The sequence below is a fragment of the Natrix helvetica genome, assembly GCF_964273705.1.
Source record: "Natrix helvetica genome assembly, chromosome: 10".
NCBI lineage: Eukaryota > Metazoa > Chordata > Lepidosauria > Squamata > Natricidae > Natrix > Natrix helvetica.
The window spans coordinates 8,339,794-8,358,376 of NC_138561.1; the positions used below are offsets into that span (position 1 = coordinate 8,339,794).

At 40.7% G+C, this 18,583-nt stretch overlaps 1 protein-coding gene and 1 long non-coding RNA gene across 3 annotated transcripts in view; one reads left to right on the plus strand and one right to left on the minus strand.

The window, feature by feature from the left end:
- The window catches only part of LOC309397405, a 249,882-nt gene that overhangs the window by 16,289 nt on the left and 215,010 nt on the right, over positions 1 to 18,583 (plus strand). The window lies entirely within an intron of this gene.
- Positions 1,972 to 18,477, minus strand: DYNLRB2 (dynein light chain roadblock-type 2; the record flags this gene model as incomplete). 2 transcript variants are annotated; one of them, XM_081963404.1, is made up of 4 exons in its annotated part: positions 1,972 to 2,244; positions 2,842 to 3,009; positions 4,647 to 4,763; positions 18,381 to 18,477. In XM_081963404.1, the coding sequence occupies 4 exons, from the start codon at positions 18,475 to 18,477 to the stop codon at positions 2,201 to 2,203; spliced, it is 426 nt and encodes a 141-aa protein (XP_081819530.1). In that variant the 3' UTR covers positions 1,972 to 2,200. The 2 variants fall into 2 exon arrangements, with proteins under 2 accessions (XP_081819530.1, XP_081819531.1); XM_081963405.1 differs by lacking the exon at positions 18,381 to 18,477 and adding an exon at positions 7,054 to 7,175 and having other exon boundaries at positions 4,647 to 4,722.

Here is an 18,583-nt window from a genome sequence, read left to right on the forward strand (position 1 = left end):
TAGCTTGTGTTTCACTGTGGTCTTTGTAGCAAACATTATTTTAAGATGTTGGATGATTAATGCATAACACTTTGCGGTTGTTGGGAAATAGCATATTACTTTAATCAAGTTTTTAGGTTTGTCATATAGAAAGTCAACTGCTCAAGTTTAACATTATTAATTGACAATCAGTTTTGTTGTTTCACTTCCTATAAAGCAGGGGTCTCCAACCCCTGGGATGCGTACTGATACGGTACACACATATACACATATTAGGAACCTGGCTACACAGCTGGAGGTGGGCAGTGGGCAAGCAAACCCTACTGTAAACTGCACGTGTGGGATCTAGTTTGCGCCCACCTCCTACCCCCTGGTCCATGGAAAAATTGTCTTTCATAAAACTGGTCCCTGGTGCCAAAAGGGTTGGGGGCAACTGGTGTAAAGCACATAATACATACTGAGACTTACCTTACACCCAACATAGGGAAGTGAACTTCGTTGAGTGATTCTTATTGGAGTGGGATGTAGACAGAGATAATGTTTTTGTCCTCCTGCATCTTCACAAGTGCATTGGGGTTTAATTAATGATTTGGAAAGTGCCACTCTATTGGGCTTAGATCCAGGCGTGCAAATTCTTGCCATTTTAACCTAGCTCCAACATCAATTCATAGCTGTTCCTCTTCCAAAGATATTCAGTAATTTATCTGATTCTACCACTCTCTCTCATCTGTTATCCGCTTGTATTTCTCTGCTTTGCTATGAATCTTCCACTTATTTATTAACACGAGATGACGCAGTGTCCTTAAAATAAGCTTATCACTGCCTAGTGTCATTGGAAAAAATACTAGGTTTTTACCAGTCACTTAAGGAACATGGATGGTAGGTTCTATAATGGTATTGCATGATTCATCAGCTTCTCGTTTGCTTGTCCATTGTCAGAAAAGATTTTTTGGATTAGGAATATTTTCGGTTGAATCCCACTAATCTATTATGTTCAAAATAATAGCGTCTGGAACCCAAGAAAAGGGTATCTCTGGAACTATCTCCCAAATGGTCTATGCTCATGCATGTTCTATTTCCACTGGTGTACAACTTGTTTATGGTCAATGTGCTGCTGAGAATGTTCAAACCGGAACAGAAACTTCAAGTTTATAATCTATCAACTTTATATTCAACTTTATTATTTTAATTCAATCCTTCCAGCCACTATTTTCTGTCACTGGTGTTGTATTTAAGGCTTTATGTAATTTAGTTGATAAGCTAATCCTTTATGTGCTTGTCTTAAATATGTCAATAATAAGAGTTTTGTAGCCCAATGTTATGCGCCTCTCCCTGGGACTATATCATACCACTTTTATCTCTACAAAATTGGGTCCCTAATCCACTGCGCTAGAAAATGGATCTAGCTCCTTCCCGATTAATGGCTAATGGGTAGATTTGATCAGTTCCAGTTCCATTGTGTGCATATTTAATCTTATCTTTCAATATACAACTTCTAGTTTGAGTGTTATTAAAGTGTTAGTCCTATGTTGCACTTAAAATTTGATTATGGGAAGATGCTTCAGGGCATGAATTAGAACAAGGGTGTCAAACTTGATTTCATTAAGGACCGCACCAAGATTGTGTTTGACGTCAGGGGGCCGGTGGGTGTGGTCAGGGTAGGCATGGCCAGCTCAACGTCACTCATGTTGGAGACACCTGTGGTGGCCCAACGTGCTCCTGAGCTCCGTTTTTGCCCACAACATCCTCCTGCAACCCTCTGCCAGAGAAAACAGAGCTTGTGAGGGTTGCCTGTGGTTCTTGTGCGCTCCGCTTTTGCTGGCAGAGGCATTGCGGGCCAGTCCTTTGTTGTTTCCAGGGTGGCCCCAGCAGCGGGATCTAAACATCCTGTGGGCCGTATCCGGCCTTTGGGCCTTGAGTTTGATACCCCTGAATTAAAAACTCTTTAAAGCAGTTGTGTCTTTCCTACACATAGACACATTCAAACTAATGCATGCTTTAAACATTTGGGTTTATTATTTTTTAAGGAGTTAGGAATACACTTTCATAATCAAAAGGCAAATACAATGAGATTGTACAATGAGACAAAGACCTTTCCTGATTCCACAGATTTAAATTTAAGACAAATTTCTTAGTGGAATGTTATGACATTAATTTAGCATAGGTTAGACTGGAGACTTCCAAAATTGTAGCACAGCTCACTTAGACTGGAGTAGTAGATCTATTCACATGGATTCTGGATAACAATAAGAAGGTACTCCTTATCTGTGGGAGGAGGAAATACAGGATGAAATACAGCAATTTTTATTCCACATTTGATTTCCAATATACCTCTTCATAATTTATTATGGTCGATACAAATAAAGCCACTGCTTATTCCAGTTTCCCCACAATGGGAAGTAAAACTTCCAATTTTCAACACAGTTGTTGTAGTTCAATACCATGATGATGTATAAACCTAAAAAGCCCAAGAGAAAATCTGTCTAATGTGTTAAAATATCTTCCAAATGTAAACCGTTGCAATAATGTTTAATTATTGCAACTGTCTATTAATTGGGCAAATCCATCCTGGAACAATTATTCCCATTACGTAACAAGCTGCCTTAGATCAGTTCTTCATCTCATTCAGTATAGCCACCAGCTGGATTCAGATGCTGCCACAATCCTGACAGATAAAATAAGACTTTGCTGTCTTGATATGTGAACACTTGAAAGCCCTGGCATCAGGCAGCTTATCCTTAAAGTGATCCCCCCTTAAATAATGTATGATTAAACAGACATTTTGTGGCAGGCTTGCAGAAATTTAAAAAAAACACCACAAGCCATCAAAGCAGCGGCAGGGAAAAAGACAAAAGTTATTACCTGGGGCAACCATAATTTCATGTTTCTTTGATCTAATCCTGAGAAAGGTGAGATCGTTCTGGGGATCAATGTCTCTGACTGTGCTCTTGGCTTTCATGGTGAGTTGATGAAGAAGGCCAGCATACTGAACGGTGGTGGAGTTGTCAAGCGTTGTTCGGATTGGGATCCCTGAGAAAAGGAATATTAGAAATGGCTTTCAAATGATTTCGAGCCACATAACCAAAATTTTCAATGCTACCAGTACCCCGGGGGAAAGGGGGGGGGGGGGAGAGCGAACCAGCTGTGCCTAAACTGAGAACAGCCCATCCTCTGGTATTCAGAAAGGATTCCAATAAATACTAAATTAGAGGTTGACAGCACAAATTTCTTGGTCTGAAACATTTGACAGCCTCTGGAATCGTACAGAATACTATAGTTGGAAGGGACCTTGAAGGTCTTCTAGTCCAACCCCCTGCTGAATCAGAAGATCCTTTATAATGTGGATAAATGCCTGTCTGGTTTCTTTTTAAAACTCTCCAGTGAAATTAATGGTTCTCACTGATAGGAGTTCTACGCGGGATCTCTCTTTAATGAGCTTCCACCTATTGCTTCTTCCCCTGCTCTCGGGTGCTATGGAGAATAGGTGGATCCTCTCTCCTCTGTGACAGCCCTCAAATATTAGAAGACAGCTACCACGTCACTCTAATCCAGTGTTTCTCAAACTTGGCGACTTTAAGTCCTGTGGACTTCAACTCCCAGAATCCCCCAGCCAGCATAGCTGGCTGGGGAATTCTGGGAGTTGAAGTCCACAGGACTTAAAGTCGCCAAGTTTGAGAAACACTGCTCTAATCCCTCACTCTGTTAATCTAAGACATTCCCAATTCCTCCAACCAATCATCATATGCTTTAGCTCTAGTTTCCCTAATTTTCTCGGCTCTTCTTTGCACTCCTTCTAGAACCTCAATATCTTTTTTGCATAATGGTGGCTAAATCTGGACACCATACTTGAAATATGGTCTCACCAAGGCAATATACAACAGATACCGAGATGGCTTTTCAATAGGCAAGATTCCATAAGACAGGTTGGAAGTCACTGCACAACAAGAAATAAAAAAGCCAGGAACTAGTGTAAATTCCGTGTGATATTAATGAAATTAAGGTGCAATTCAATCTCTACATATTTAAAAGGTTGAGCAACACTGACATCCATGAGTTACTTTTATAGAATTGGCCTGTCAAGCAGGTCATGACTTGGAGCTTATCTTTCTGATACATTGCCAAGAACAGATGAAACTAATTGCTGTGGTAGGGGAGGAATCTTCCTTACAATCTCTGTCTTATGCCAGAGGCAGTCCTGAAAAGGACAGAGGCTTTGGGTACTTTAATGCCCTGATACTTCTGTTGGAAAGAGGGAATTATATCTAGTTGTTGTGGCCTGCCAGCAGCCAGTGGAGCTGGCAGCAGATTCGGACAGTGAGGAGGTTGGGGAGGAAACTATAGGCATAGTTTGCTGATTAATTTCAGCAAACTAATTAATTGAGGATGCATTGCTTCTTACCACCTTTTCAGAAGGCGGCTTATGGTGGGTTTTGCAAGACTAAACAAGGGCTTCAGTCAAAAAATAGTTGTCCACTCTTGATCTACGCGGTGTAAATGCAGGCTATTTATCAAAAGCAATAACCCATGGTTAACTGCATCCATTTGAGCCACAATCAGCACATGATATTTTAGCTTAGTATGTTGTGTGACTCAAAAAAGTTTTCCATATTGTTTTTAAGGAAAATAACTATTAAGAGTTTGGGCGTGCATGTATGGTAGATGTTTACCTTCTGCGTTTACGACAATAGTTCCAATAACTCCTTTGTGGGCCTGAATCCTTTTCAGTGTTTCTTCTACCTCTGCCTGTAAAAGAAGCAAAATTACTGAAGTATGAAACCTAAAAACTAGGCTGTAAGGCTTCGGCTAATGTATTTTTAACACACGACCTCTGTGTGTCTGACTTTGGGCTCTATTTCCACAATATAGGCAGCCAAAGAAATCCTGGGGAGCAAATCTATCCCTTCCTTAGCTTATCCAATGGTTTTCATTTTGGTTCCATTATGGACAAGCAGCTGCCCAATCACAGCATTCTGAAGAAGAGGTGCTCTACATGAATGAACCAACTCGGAAGCAACAGGGAGAGTTGTGCCACGTTAAAGTTGTGCCACCTGCTGAGCGGTCTTGGCTGGCTGGAGTCTGTCAGTGACTTCTCTCCGTACCCTAAAAACAGAGATGAACTGCCTACTGCATTATCCTCTGTGGTTTTCCTGCTCTCCGTTTTGACGCTTCCCCTTCAAAGGAAGCAGTGGTCACCGTTAAGATACTAGTGATCCAGTTCCTCAAAATCCAATTTAACTTAATGTGCAAACTACTGCTCTGTTTTATCTGAGCAGGAAACAGCTTCCTTCCTACGCAGACTGTTTCATGTACACCTAGCTGTAAAAATCTACACTATACATAGACACAGGTTATAAGAGACTGCAAACAAAACAATTCAAATTTTCAAAGTCTCTCTCTCTCTCTCTCTCTCTCTCTCTCTCTCTCACACACACACACACACACACCATGGTAATTGTAAAAACTTTACATGTTATATGGCTAAAGCTGAAAGGTTCCCCTCTCCTTTGTTTAAAAATGTTACTTTATATCCATTTCACTCTCCAAGTAACATCCAAAATCAAAGAACAAAAACATTGAAATCAGCAAATCATTAAAATCATTCCTATTCTTTCTATTCCTATTCTTCCTATTTCTATTCCATTCTTATTCTTCCTATTCCTATTTCATTCCTATTCTTCCTATTCCTATTTCATTCCTATTCTTCCTATTCCTATTTCATTCCTATTCTTCCTATTCCTATTTCATTCCTATTCTTCCTATTCCTATTTCATTTTTATTCTTCCTATTCCTATTTCATTTTTATTCTTCCTATTCCTATTTTATTTCTATTCTTCCTATTCCTATTTCATTTTTATTCTTCCTATTCCTATTTCATTCCTATTCTTCCTATTCCTATTTCATTTTTATTCTTCCTATTCCTATTTCATTTCTATTCTTCCTATTCCTATTTCATTCCTATTCTTCCTATTCCTATTTCATTTTTATTCTTCCTATTCCTATTTCATTCCTATTCTTCCTATTCCTATTTCATTCCTATTCTTCCTATTCCTATTTCATTTTTATTCTTCCTATTCCTATTTCATTTCTATTCTTCCTATTCCTATTCCTATTCCATTCCTATTCTTTCTATTCCTATTTCATTTCTACTTCCTATTCCTATTCCATTCCTATTCTTTCTATTCCTATTTCATTTCTACTTCCTATTCCTATTTCATTTTTATTCTTCCTATTCCTATTTCATTCCTATTCTTCCTATTCCTATTTCATTTTTATTCTTCCTATTCCTATTTCATTTCTATTCTTCCTATTCCTATTCCATTCCTATTCTTCCTATTCCTATTTCATTTTTATTCTTCCTATTCCTATTTCATTCCTATTCTTCCTATTCCTATTTCATTCCTATTCTTCCTATTCCTATTTCATTTTTATTCTTCCTATTCCTATTTCATTTCTATTCTTCCTATTCCTATTCCTATTCCATTCCTATTCTTTCTATTCCTATTTCATTTCTACTTCCTATTCCTATTTCATTTCTATTCTTCCTATTCCTATTCTTTTGATTCCTATTCCCATTCCATTCCATTCCAATAAAGTTCTAAGCCACTGTCTTATGGAGATGGTCAGCCATTTAAGTCCTAGTTGTCCTAAAAGTGCTTTCTAAAAGGCAACTAGACTTTGTTTTTTAAAAGAAGACTGGACACAGCCACCTATCTGGTACAGGGTCTCCTGCTTGAGCAGGGGGTTGGACTAGAAGACCTCCAAGGTCCCTTCTAGCTCTATTCTGATTGAATTGAGGAACGTTTTCGCTTCTCGCCCAAGAATGCTAACCACCGGATGATTGCAACAAGGAATACAAAGCATTCCATTCGTTTCTAAGCCACTTCAATTAACCCTGAAAGCCGCCAAGTGGGAGACATCGCGGACTACCTCACCCAGAATTCCCAGCCAGTCCAAGCGGGGCAAGATAAGATTCCTCCCGGCCCGCCATTGCTCTCCTCCTCCTTTCCCAGCCATCCCAGCCGGAGTCGCTCACAGCCGCCCTTACCCCACGGCCCGCCCGTCCCTCCGTTTTACCATGACTCCGCCGACGAGGTTCCAATCGAGCGGCGTCCACCAGCTAGGCCTCGGTTGCTATGGAGATCCGCCCGGAAGCGGCAGGGCGGGAGAGCGGCGGAGAGACCGGAAGTGTGTTTGCGAGAAGGGGCGGGACTTAGGTGGAGTGGCGGGGTTGTTTTTTTTTGCTCGGTCACGTGGTCCGGCTGCTGTCTGTCTGTGTGTCTTTGCAAAGCTTGCAGCTTTCTTGAAGGCTGCAATGGGGGAGTTGAGATTTCTAACTGGAACCAGAATAGGAAATTGGTTTAAAATGCTTGGAAGAAGGTTAGGGAGGAGGTGCCTCTTCAAAGTTCCTGGTTCCTCAGGGTGGTTATTCTGGGGGTTAAAATGAGAGGAGACCCCTCTTTTGCCATCAAATTAGAGCGCTTTCTTTCAATCTTTCAATCAAACTTTTAAGACGGGTGGATTTCAATTTACAGAATTCCCCCAATGAAAAGCCATGGGATAGATACCTCTTCTGCCTTTTGAAAGCAGCAGAGGTTTAAAAAATATGCAATTATTTAAGATGCCGTCAGCAGTAGAAAGTGCAGGAAATGAAAAGGAGAACTGTTATTCCCAAGCAAGCAAGCAAGCAAACGGGAATGACAATCTCTTGGCAAGCCAGTATTGCATGAATTATTAAGTCAGAATAACAGTAAATAGTAATAGAGTTGGAAGGGATCTTGGAGGTCATCTAGTCCAACCCACCTGCTCACACAGGAGACCTGTACTAGGAATTCGAACTGCCGATCAGTTTATTCCCAAGCAAAAAGCAAACGAGAATGGCAATCCCTTGGCAAGCCAGTATTGCATGAATTATTAAGTCAGGATAACGTTACCTGGTTGCACCTTATGCTGTGAATTTTTTTTGGTGGTGGTGGTGGGGAATCCCATGGCAGGAAGCTTGTGGATCATGCTGGGTTCAACCTGGAATATTAAAGATTTTCAGCAGTTCAGGAGGATGGGAAAAGTTGGCAAGCTCCCTTCTTTTTAGCAAGGGAGCTGCTGTTATAGAATTTGTAAGACCTGGCCTTATCGTTGGGCAGAATAATAATATAAAATTTTTATTCTGCTGTGTTACATTGTTTTCTTTCAATGATGTTTATACAGTATGAATTGAACATTGACACTATTGTTTATTATTTATTAAATTTATATTACCCATCTCACTATTTAAAGCAGCAAAGTTATATTTATATCTCACAGACCTGTATTTGTACCCTATGACTAATATTAAATGTTGTACAAACATATCTTGTCTTTTTATGTACACTGAGAGCATTTGCACCAAAGACAAATTCCTTGTGTCCAATCACACTTGGCTAATAAAGAATTTCTGTTCTGTTCTGTTCTATTCTATTCTATTCTATTCTATTCTATTCTATTCTATTCTGTTCTATATTCTCTCCTCTCCTCTCCTATTCTCTGAGGGTTTCTCAAAGATTATAGTCACCATATATTCTGTATTATAAACGGCAGTACTTTATTTCAAAAAGTTTTCCTCTAGATTTATTTAATTCCTTTATTGGTTTTGCTTTGATTTTTCTCTGTAAAGCAAAATTATAAACATAAGCAGTTATTTTTATCCTTATGAACTTTTATTTTTAGGTTTGCTCCTTTATCAGGTGTCTTTATTTTTTCCAAGAAAATATAGTCCCTGTATCCAAGACACTGTCAGGAATCTGAAATCAAAATAATTTGCCAGATTTAAAGATATTTGAAACAGTTAAAAACAATATCCCTCTTCTCATTTTTATTAAAAACTAAATGTAATTTAAAAATTAAACAGATGTTTAATTTAATATATAATAGCTTTAATATTGTAATTTTTACACAAGTCATTAAATTTTCCCTGAATGTGTCATTTTTATTTTTTAATGTGGTGAACCTCAATAAATGTAATCCCTATAAATTAAAACTCTATTGGGTTCCTCCATAAATTTTAAAAGTGGGAAGGGGTCCTGAAAAAAATGTTTAAGAAATAATGACTAAAACTATTGGAATAATTTGTTCAATTTGTATGCTTAGCTCTCAGTTGGGTGGCTCAGAACTGTCAAAAATTATGCTCAGTGGAACATTAATAATAGATACCAAGCAGAATATGTTAAATTATTTTCACTATATAAATATAAAATTTCTATGTATATATATTTTTACAAAAACAGTCACAGATTAATATTTAACTTCCGGCTTCTTTATTCGTCAACCAATTTGTAATACTTACTGGCATAAACTTTAGAGACCACGTTCTAAGTACAGAGAGAAGAGAATAATTTGTAGCTCATGGTTGAATTGTGGGTCTGATATTGGTGGTTTTCTTGCAGACGTTTCGTTACCAGACCAGGTAATATCAGTGCTAGCAGTAATGAAACGTCTGCAAGAAAGCGTCCAACCTCAGAGAGCACCAAGGATCTCACAAACTCTGCGCTTGCCTTGTACTGTAAAATATAACACATGTGTGAAAACTGTTTCTTGCTTAAATTGTATGTCTGTGTGCTAAGCTGTTAGTTTCTCCATTATGGCATGTGAAGTATATGGCCCTTCTTTACTATGATTTCAATACCAAAATTGCTTTGTCTCAGCTGTGAAGCTAGCCATCTTGTCTTTCCCTAGCTATACTCTGAAAGTATTTTGTGTATTTGACTTTTCCACTGATTATTGGTGTCAAGTTGTCAATTGCTGCATCCAACTTTGCCAATTTCCAGGACAGCATCTCCCTTGCTGACATTGACAACTCCAGTCAATGTCTCTTTCCTTCAAATGTCCTTGACCTGTTACATCCAAACTCTACCAGATCCCATTGCTGGAAAGATAGCTCCATTTCCTCATTGAATTATTACTAAAGTTTCTTTTTGTTGTATTTTCTAACTTTACAAACATTTAGAAAAGTTACTAAAACATATGAAGAACAATTGCAGGATTTGGGTTTGGCTGGCCTAGAAAAAAAATAAAGATTGGGGCAGGGGGGACATGATAACAGTATTCCAGTATTTGAGGGACTGCCCCAAAGAAGAGGGGGTCAACTTATTTTTCAAAGCACCAGAGGGCAGGACAAGAAACAATGGATGGAAACTAATCAAGGAGAGAAGCAACTTGGAATTAAGGAGAAACTTCCTAACAGGGAGAATAATGAACCAGTCGAACAGCTTGCCTTCAGAAGTTGTGGGTACACCATCCCTAGACAGTCACTTGACTGAAATGGTATAGGGTTTCCTGATTGAGCATGGGGCTGGACTAGAAGAGGTCCCTTCCAACTCCATTTTGATTGATTGGGATTGTGCCGTTTACATTTACAGCACAAAAATGGGAACATGTCACTCTTGGTGAGCAATCAGATCAGAGAAATGAATCAGGAACTTGTAGTCCTCCAGACTCTCCTGATTCATAGCAGGAACAGGGATGGAGGAAGCTTTGAACTGGAGTCCCACTTCGCAGAGAATAATTTTCTGTTGGTAGCTGTCTGGTCCAAAATTGAGGCTCTTTACCCTCAAACAAGGGACGCAGTGGCTCCATGGCTACAGAAAGATTGCTAGTTCGGCGGTTCGAATCCCTACTGTCACATAATGGAGTGAGCTCTCGTTACTTGTCCCAGCTTCTACCAACCTAGCCGTTCGAAAGCATGTAAAAAATGCAAGTAGAAAAATAGGAACCACCTTTGGTGGGAAGGTAACAGAGTTCCGTGCGCCTTTGGCATTTAGTCATGCCGACCACATGACCACGGAGACGTCTTTGGACAGTGCTGGCTGGCTTTGAAACGGAGATGAGCACCGCCCCCTAGAATCGGGAACGACTAGCACATATGTACGAGGGGAACCTTTACCTTTACCTTACCCTCAAACAAATGACAAGATTTTTCTGAGCTTGTAGTTTCTTTTGCAAGAGTACCATGTTGTTGTCAATAGCAATAATATTTATCCATTTGCTATGTCTATACGTTGCTCATTTCCAAATGGCTTCAGAAGATAACACCAAACACACAAAAAGATGGAAACAACATTTCAAGGCTTGTTTCCTTATTCAAAAGCCCCGTTATAGAGATTGCTTTGAGTTGCTGAATTGCAACCATCCTCTAGATGGTGCCACCATTATGCTACATAGGAATAAAACACATTTCTGCTTGAAAGAGTGACTTGATTCCATGTTCCCCTTGGTGCAAGGAAACCAACATGCGTTCAACTGTAGCTTGGGTTCAGAATTGCAGTTGACCCAATAGAGCTAGTAGAGTTAATTAGCAAATAAGGCTTTTAAAAAATAATTATGCTTGCACAAGAATGGATTTACTTCGACAATAAATGTTAGTCCGGTCCAATTCTTTGCTTGCTCCTGGGTGTTTTCCTCAAGCATACCTTCTGTAGGCCACTCAGTCCATCTAAGACGATTCAAGCCATTGCTGGTGTTTTTGATTAAATGCAGGCCGCGAGAGTACCTCCAGAGTGCCAGCAATTGCATCCGCTTTTGAATGCTAATGGAATTTTATCATTTTCTTTTTCTATAGAGAGCAGATGTAAGTCTCTGGAAATCGCTCCTTTATATTGGGAGCAAATTGATAATAACTTCAGCTTGCTTGGAAATGGCACAGCCTTCTTTTTATTCCATCAGAGCAATAAGCTTACGGGGCAGTTTGTAGGAAATAAATATTTTATATTCTGCTAACTTTTCAGTCCCAGTTTAAAGAAACTTTCCATACGACAGTTTCTCGTCTAGGATCGACTCCTCTCTGCCCCCCCCCAAATACAGTGGCTTTGAAACCCTTTATTTGCCTCAACTGTAGGGAGAGCTTGGTAGTAGAACACACATTTTAAAGGTAGAATATCCTGGAATCGTCTCTGGCATTTGCTGAGTCGTGCAGTGGCTTAGAGGTGGAGTTTTTGCCTCACAATCAGGAGGCTTGTGAGTTCAATCCTAGGTAGAGGCAGATATTTCTCTCTTTGGGCACGATGAGCATATATCTGCTGAATGCAACTCCGCACTGGTGACAGGAAAGGCATCCGGCCAGTAAAGACTCAACTCAGTTGCCCAGACTCCACCCTGAAAGGATGATGGGGTCATTAAAAGAAGATGATCTCTTTTCTTTGGAAAAAGTTCAGAGAAGAGCAGTTAAGATGATCAAAGGCCTGGAGATTAAACCATATGAAGAACGGCTGCAGGCTTTGGGTCTGGCTAGTCTAAAGAAAAGAAGAAATTAAGGAGTGACATGATAGCAGTATTCCAGTATTTGGGAGGCTGCCACGAAGAAGAGGGAGTCAAATTATTCTCCAAAGCAACTTATTCTCCAGAAGGCAAGACAAGAAACAGTGGTTGGAAACTAATCAAGGAGAGAAGCAATTCTCCTGGAATTCAGGAGAACCTTCCTAAGAGTGAGGAAAATTAACCAATGGAACAGCTTGCCTCCAGATATTGTGGGCACTCCATTGCTGGAGGTTTTTAAGAAGAGACTGGACAGTCACTTGCCTGAGATTGTAAAGGTTCTCCTGCTTGAGCAGGGGGCTGGACTAGAAGATCTCCAAGGACCCTTCCAGCTCTATTCTATTCTATATGAGCTAAGCCACTGGTGCCAAGCTCATGGCGCCATGTTGCCGTCACGTGACGTTTCGTGAGGTTTTTTGCCATTCATGGAGCTGGGCTGGGCATGGCCTGCATATGATGCATCCAGCACATGGGCCACCTGAGCTAAGCTGTTCTAATACACTTGGCTTATACAGGTTCTTGAATCAGTGGCATTCTGGTGCACAGCTAGGAGGACTCAGAGACTTTAGGAAAAGGAGTTAAGGCCGTTCCTCCATACAAGTTCTCAGAGTAGTAATCCAAGTAGATTAGCCTTAGCAGTTGCAATAGCATTTAGGCTTGTATACCGCCCCATAATTGCTTTATAGCCCTCTCTAAGCGATTTACAGAGTCAGCCTCTTGCCCCCAACAATCTGGATCCTAATTTTATCATCTTTGGAAGAATGGAAGGCTGAGTCAACCTCGAGCTGGTCGGGATCAAACTCCAGACTATGGGCAGAATTTGCCTGCAACACTGCATTCTAACTACTGCGCCACTACTGGGCTCCTTCAGTTTATTTTCGTTTAGCAAGATTTGTGCCTCTAGGTGAGAAACAATAAAGAGACACGCTTTGAAGCAACCCAATGTGTATTTCTTGGTTTTTGGAATCTGGGAGCAAGTTTTGTTGTTATTTACTGATATAATAGAATTGGTAAGAGGTTTGTCAAGAGATACTATAGAGATATAAGCAATAATACAGTTTTCTCAGTCATTTTAAACTAACATTTTAAATACGTTGCGCATGCTAGAACCAAAGTTTATTACAAAGTTTATTATTTAAACCACGGTTCATTGAATAAATCTCATTAATCCATAATCGATGGCTTGCACAAACTACATGCCCACCATATCACAGTTTATTCAAGTGGGCTAAATAAATATTACAAAGTCAAATGAAGTAATTGTCTAATTCTGGATTATAATGTTGTGGTTTCAAAAATGACATTGCGTTTTCACATAATTAAGGAGTAATTCAGATGTTTCATTACCCATTTAGGCACAGTGCACTGATGATATTACCTATTTGGATAAAGAAATGTCTGCAAGAAAACAACCAAGCTCAAAGAACACTAGGGACCCCATAATTCTACCGAGTTAGTCTCTTCTATGTAGGATCTTCATTTCATAAAGCTACTTGTCAGTGTAAAATAGTTCTGGGCTGACATCTGTCTTGCAGGTCCTCAGAAGTTTTGTTCCTCTGCCAAATAAATAAATAAAAATTTCACGATTGCACTGAACGGAGCAATGCATTAAGCGACCCAGCCTGGCCTCACCAGTTGAATTTCTCCTTCATGTGGCATTGTAACTTAGTGAACCTCTAAATGCTTTAGTTACCTTCTCTGCCTCTCTGACAGCTTGCTAACCAAATGCATTATTCAGTTCAATCTCTCAGCAGCCCAGAGGCTGCAAAGGACAGACGGTGCTAAATCTACCCAGAAATCTCTGGACACAATGTCAGAATAACATTCCTTTGATGGATCTGCCACTCCAAGAGTGCTGCGCAGGAAAAGCAAGTTAATAAATAACATACTAGTTTTGACATCTGAGAAGAACGGGGAAACCCTACTGCTCTGTTGCTTTTTGGTGGGAGGAACAGGAGAGGGGGGAAAAAAACCCGTTCCTGCTAGCTTCAGAGCTGGTGAGATGCTTTCATTAGGCCTGGGTGTAAATAAAAGCCGAGGAAATGTTCATTGCTTGTAGGATACTAAGCAACAGAAATGTAAATAAGGGTGTCTGTCTCCCCAAACTCTCTTCTGAGCATGATTCATGAGTTTCCTTGTGGAATTTCAAATGGATTCCTGGGTGCAATTGTCAATAACTTGGTGATCCATAATGTACAGACAGCAGTTGCTCTTCCCGAGTCCTGAATGCTAAAGGTGATGTAGCTCCTAGAAGATTGGGTGTAGGTATTACTCAGCAACAGCTTTTCATGCTTCTTGGCCGATTTAACTCTTTAACACCCAGAAGTGTAACTTGCTTCTTTATGCTTACATGCATGGACATTTCTTTGGTATAACTGTGTGAGGAGCTTTCTCCAGAACTTCATTCTGATGTTTTCTCATGAGTTTCCTCCAACTGTTGCCTTTTAGAAGTTTTGAGACTAGAAAGCACGGGGGAATTCTGGGAGTGTTACTCCCCAAATATCACAGAATCCCCAAGTTAGGGAAGGAATTCATCCTGTTTTGAAGACTGTCCAGCTTTCATTTTTCTTACAGTCTTGTGGGATAGTTAGGAAGATACATTTAACAGATCGGAAGGGACCTTGTAGGTCATCTAGTCCAACCCGCCCCCCCGCCCAAGCAGGAGACCCTCCACCATTTCTGACAAATGACAGCCCAATCTCTCCTTGAAAGCCTCCAGTGATGAAGCTCCCATAATTTCCAAAGGCAACTTCGGTTCCATTGGTTGATTGTTCTCACTGTCAGAAGATTTCTCTTTGTTTCCAGATTGAATCTCTCCTTGTTCAGCTTTCATCCATTATTCCTAGTCATTCTTACTGGTGTGATATTCTAGATCATGAAGAATTTCCCTGCAAGATCCTTCTGACCAAGTTCCAGCCTTTCTGACTACCACTAGGCCCATTGTGAGGGAGGGAGATCCAAGAACAGACGTAGAAAGAATACCCTGCAGTATAATTTAGCTACTTGCACAATGTGCTCATTTCCTTTACCGTGAAAAGCCAAATATGAACCTCAAACTATCTGCACACCATGAATAGCCTGAAGATTCTAGCTCTGTAATATCTATCAAAGACTAAGTTTGGTGTTGTTGGTTCACACAGTATGCAAATCCAGAGTCCCCTTATCTGTAACCCATTGAACAAACTGGAGTTGATTGATCCCTGCTGAAAATTGGAGGACCCATTTCAGTCCAATTTTAGTATCCTGCCCAAGAGTCATCTAAAACCCAGAATTGGCATGTTCCCATTTGAAGCTGTAGCTCTTAATAGGCACAATATAAGAATGAGGATTGAACTAAGTTCAGATCTAAGCATGTTCTCCAACTTCCAATAAAGAAGAACATTTGTTAGCTGAGGGCTGAAATGTAGGATCCTTGGTGCTCTCTGAACTTGGGTGTTCAGTGGCTAAGACACTGAGCTTGTCGATTAGAAAGGTCGGCAATTTGGCGGTTTGAATCCCTAGTACAGGTCTCCTGCGTGAGCAGGGGGTTGGACTAGATGACCTCCAAGGCCCCTTCCAACTCTGTTACTGTTACTGTTACGTTTCATCACACCAACTAGGTAACACCATCAGTGCTAGTTGAAGAGATGAACAGAATCGGAAGCCTTTGGAACAAAATAAATATCGCACTGATGATGTTACCCAGTTTGGATAATGAACAAAGAGGCTCAATTCCTCGTCGTCCCCCCCAAGGTAACCTCAGGAAAGTGCTAGCTTTATTTTTATTTTGTTCCAAACGCTTCTGATTCTGTTCATTTTTGTTTTCTTATGTTTCCAGCCAGCTGCACTGTTAGCGTTATTATGCCAAGATGAATTATTTTGATTATTGCCAACAGGCTCTCTTCTTATAATTTTAAGCCCTTCATTTAGGAATCATCTGTTCTCTCACCTCATCTACATGAAGGCAAAAGCAAAACACGGCTTTCTCTCTCTTTCTACAGTCATCTCCCTACCAGCAGCTGCTGTGAGAGGAAAAATAGCAACATAAAAATTGAAGACAAGTTGACATCAAAACTGTTATCCCATTCGGGTAACTAACTATGGAGAGTGCTTCTATTTGTGGCTATTATTTTGCATGTTTATATATCCATTTGCACGTGCAAAAATAGCTTTGCTACAAATTTTACTTGACAGTATTCTGGTTTTTTTTTCTGGTGCAGGCTCTAAAATGACTCAAGTGAAGAAGCTAAGATATGATTGTTGTCTCCTTGTGAACCATCCTAGTCAACTTGGAGACCCCCTTATATCTGCAAACTATTTATTTAGTTTTGTGTGCCCAGCACTCTACGGAGTCTTTTCTGCAGTATTAGAAGGCAGGTAGAACAGAATCCGGAGTGCCGCGTAAAGGAGTGAGCTCCTGTTACTTGTCCCAGCTTCTGCCAACCTAGCAGTTCGAAAGTATGAAAAAAATGCAAGTAGAAAAATAGGAACCACCTTTGGTGGGAAGGTAACAGCGTTCCATGAGCCTTCGGTGTTGAGTCATGCCGATCACATGACCTCGGAGACATCTTTGGACAGCGCTGGCTCTTCGGCTTTGAAACGGAGATGAGCATCGCCCCCTAGAGTCAGGAATGACTAGCACATATGTGCAAGGGGAACTTTTACCTTTACCTTTACTTTAAAGACTAACATGATGAAAGCAAGTACCAATAGTACATTCCTGTAATAGAATGCAGGAGAGAGAATTGCCCCAAATCGTCCTCTACAGCTTCACTATAAAACCTTTAAAAATATTTTTAGAAAGAGCCCCACCTGAATAGAATAGCAATGCAGAAAGGACAAAAAGGATGGATGGAAGCAATGCAGAAGGACAAGAAGGAAAGAAGAGACAAAGAAGATGGAGACCCTGCTCTCTGCTTCTTCTTCTGCTGCTCCTGAGTCAGCTGTCACCTCAATTAATTTGCAGCAATATAGGAAGATGGGACAGACTCTGTGGTCTTATGTCTATTGGTCCTGCTGCTGCAGTGACGAGAAAGAAGTAGCTAATGGTCCTTCATCCCCACCCCCTCCTTCATCTGTTGTAGGCTGTTTCTATAGACTGCCGGTCAGCTGTTGCCACAGCCAAAGTGATGTTTCCCAGCAAGTTTCCCACTTTAACTGGATTTATCGAGATGGAAGGAACAGAACTGAAAGAATTTCAATGACAGTACAATTCGCTGGTTTAGAATTTTTTTTGTGTGTGTGTGGCACAAAGGAATTTTTCCAATTTCTTTCCTTTGGAATTGGCAAAGAGGTGGCTTTCTTCGTTAAAGACGAAGGTGTTTGCTAGGAGCTATTTATGACAATGTCCCCTGAATGGACTCACAAAGGGGTTGCTTTGGTTGGCCGTGTTGTGCTAGAGCCCTTCAACCCTCTTTCCTTTCTTACTCTCACCCCCAGACTTGCTTAGTTTAAGCATCAGGAAGAAATTACATGTTAGTGAGATTACAGAGATTACAGATTAACAGAGTTGGAAGGGACCTTGTGGGTCATCTAATCCACCCCCTCCCAAAAGACTCTGATGAATTCTTAAACCTAATTAAGCTCTTTCTTAGAGCTTTGGATCTGAGGTGTTGATTAAGGAATATAAAGGCGTTTTGCTGAAGCTTTCCAAGATTTCAGGTTGCGGTTTTTCCAAATCTGCCTGGGGGACTGGTCCCAGGTCATCCGCTGGCCTTTCATGGCTAAGATGTCGCAGTCTCCTGATGTTGGCTAAAAATCAATCAGCCGACTTTCATATAGCTAAGGTGAGACTTGAACTCACTGGCTCCTGCTTTCTAGCCTGGTGCCTTAACCACGAGACCAAACTGACTCTCAATTCAAATTCAGTTCAAAGCAGTTTCCTTTATTGCTTCTTACCTATAGACAGAAATCGTACCAAACTAAGACAGATTACTTGCACCATAAAAGCAGAGGTGCTATTCAGCCCGTTCTCTCCCCACCCGCCCGACATAATGTGCGAGCGCTGCACATGCGCAGAAGGCAGTGCACATGCATGGACGAGGGGCGTGCGAGTGCGCTCACATTTGCCAACCGGCAGGGAAGGTAAGTGAATCCCACCGCTGCATTAAACATATACACTGGGAATGATTAGGGCCTCCCACCCAAGCTCTGATGCCTCTTGATCCTGTGGAAAACAGCCCCTCCCTCCTGGGAATCCAGGCAACATTCCATCACAGTTTGAGGCTTTAGGAATTGCATCTTCGTTCTATTTCAGAGCAACAGCAGAAGAACTCACAATGCCCCCAGGTTCTCCTAGAAAGGCACCTCTTCACATCTAGCTGCCCTGTGGGAGAAAGGGCACAAC